Genomic DNA, 1,464 nt, shown 5'->3' with positions numbered 1-1,464 from the left:
GGCCCCCAGTGACCCTCCCAAATGTCCCATTCTGCCTATTGCCCCCCCCTGATGTCTTCTCCTGTGGTGCACCCATCTCATGCATGTCCAAGGGAATGGCCTGGGGGGGTGTCCCACGGGGCTGTCCCTGGAAAACCATGCCCTCCAGCCAACCCTCCCCTGGGTTATCAGAGGTGGGGGAGGGCAGCCCCTTGTCCAGGGCAGGGGGACCAGGAAGGGGACCCCAGCACTCACCAAAGTCACTGGAGCACATCTGCTCCATCATGCCGTCCGCCTTGTGCTCCATCTCACACTGGGTGCAGATCTTGGACACTGTGGTGAGAGACCAGCCCCTGTCACAACTCCCTGCTGGTGCCTGTCACCTGGGCCAACTCTGCGGGGATATGCTGGGAGAGCACTGGCAGCCCCCCTGCTCCCTGAGCAGCTGTGCCGGGGTGATGCTGGGGGCACAGAGCACCTCGCTGGCTGGTGTCCCAGCACCCCTCCAGGAGGGATGGGATATGGGGGCAACCCCTGTCCAGCTGCCGATGCTTTGGGGCACAGCAGCAGCTGCAAGGGTGGCCCCAGCCTGAAGGGTGTCACAGCCCTGATCCTGACCCTGGGCTGCCTTCAGGTGATGTCCCCTCCCGTGCCTGAGAAGACAGCCACCCTGTGACAGCAGTGTGAGGCCGATAACCACAAGTGCAGGATGCTCTTTGCTGCTGGGATGGGACCCAGCAGGAGGAGAGGGACACAGCTCTGCCATGGGTCCCCCAGCAGCTCCCACCTCATCCCACGTTCACCCCCAGTGCTGCTCCTGTGGCTGCTCCGCTCTCCCTCTGCGGTCTGTGCAGGCAGCTGGGTGCCTGGGTCCCCTGGGGCCAAGGTGCTTTGCTCCCTGGACAGCAAACGGTGCCCAGCCGCAGCAGCTGACGACACCAGTACTATTCTCACTTGTGCCCTGCTGCAGACAGAGGGTCCTTGGCCACTGCCAGCACCCCATGCCCTGCTTCGAGGGGTGCAGAGATGGGGGTGTGGGGGCTCTGCAGGAGGACCCTGCATGCGGGTCCCCGGCTGCGTGGGGACACACTGCTGGCAGGTGCCCTGCATGCGTCCCCATCCCATTGCAGTGCCCTTCCTGCTTACCTGGTGGTGGGGTCACCTTGCTGTTCCCAAACTGGACGGCGATGCAGAGCTCGTGGTCAGAGGGGAACTTGCCACAGTGCAGCATTTCGGGCCAGGGGAAGCCGTAGGACTCCATGACGGGGGCACAGGAGTCACGCACCACCTCGCAGAGGGAGCGGCAGGGGTAGACGGGCCGGTCGAGGCAGACGGGGGCGAAGAGGGAGCAGAGGAAGAGTTGGGTGTCGGTGTGGCACTGCTTGGCGAGCAGAGGCACCCAGCTGCTGGCCTGCTGCTTGGCCTCGGCCATGGTCTCATGCTCCAGCAGGTTGGGCAGCCGCATGCGCTTGTAGCCCACGTCGC

General features: G+C 64.7%; 1 protein-coding gene across 1 annotated transcript in view; it reads right to left on the bottom strand.

The window, feature by feature from the left end:
* The window catches only part of SFRP5 (secreted frizzled-related protein 5), a gene marked incomplete at its 5' end in the record, with an annotated part of 1,938 nt that extends 476 nt beyond the window's left edge, over nucleotides 1-1,462 (bottom strand). Inside the window, 2 exons of the mRNA XM_009887693.1 lie at nucleotides 231-312; nucleotides 1,126-1,462. Coding sequence (XP_009885995.1) covers nucleotides 231-312; nucleotides 1,126-1,462 — 419 coding nt within the window. The remainder of the gene's footprint in view (nucleotides 1-230; nucleotides 313-1,125) is intronic.
* Between the last annotated feature and the right edge of the window lie 2 nt (nucleotides 1,463-1,464).

This window comes from Charadrius vociferus, unplaced genomic scaffold (genome assembly GCF_000708025.1).
Source record: "Charadrius vociferus isolate BGI_N301 unplaced genomic scaffold, ASM70802v2 scaffold486, whole genome shotgun sequence".
Lineage (NCBI taxonomy): Eukaryota > Metazoa > Chordata > Aves > Charadriiformes > Charadriidae > Charadrius > Charadrius vociferus.
The sequence above is the reverse complement of the archived record's forward strand: the minus strand, read 5'-3'. Positions and strand labels throughout refer to the sequence as shown.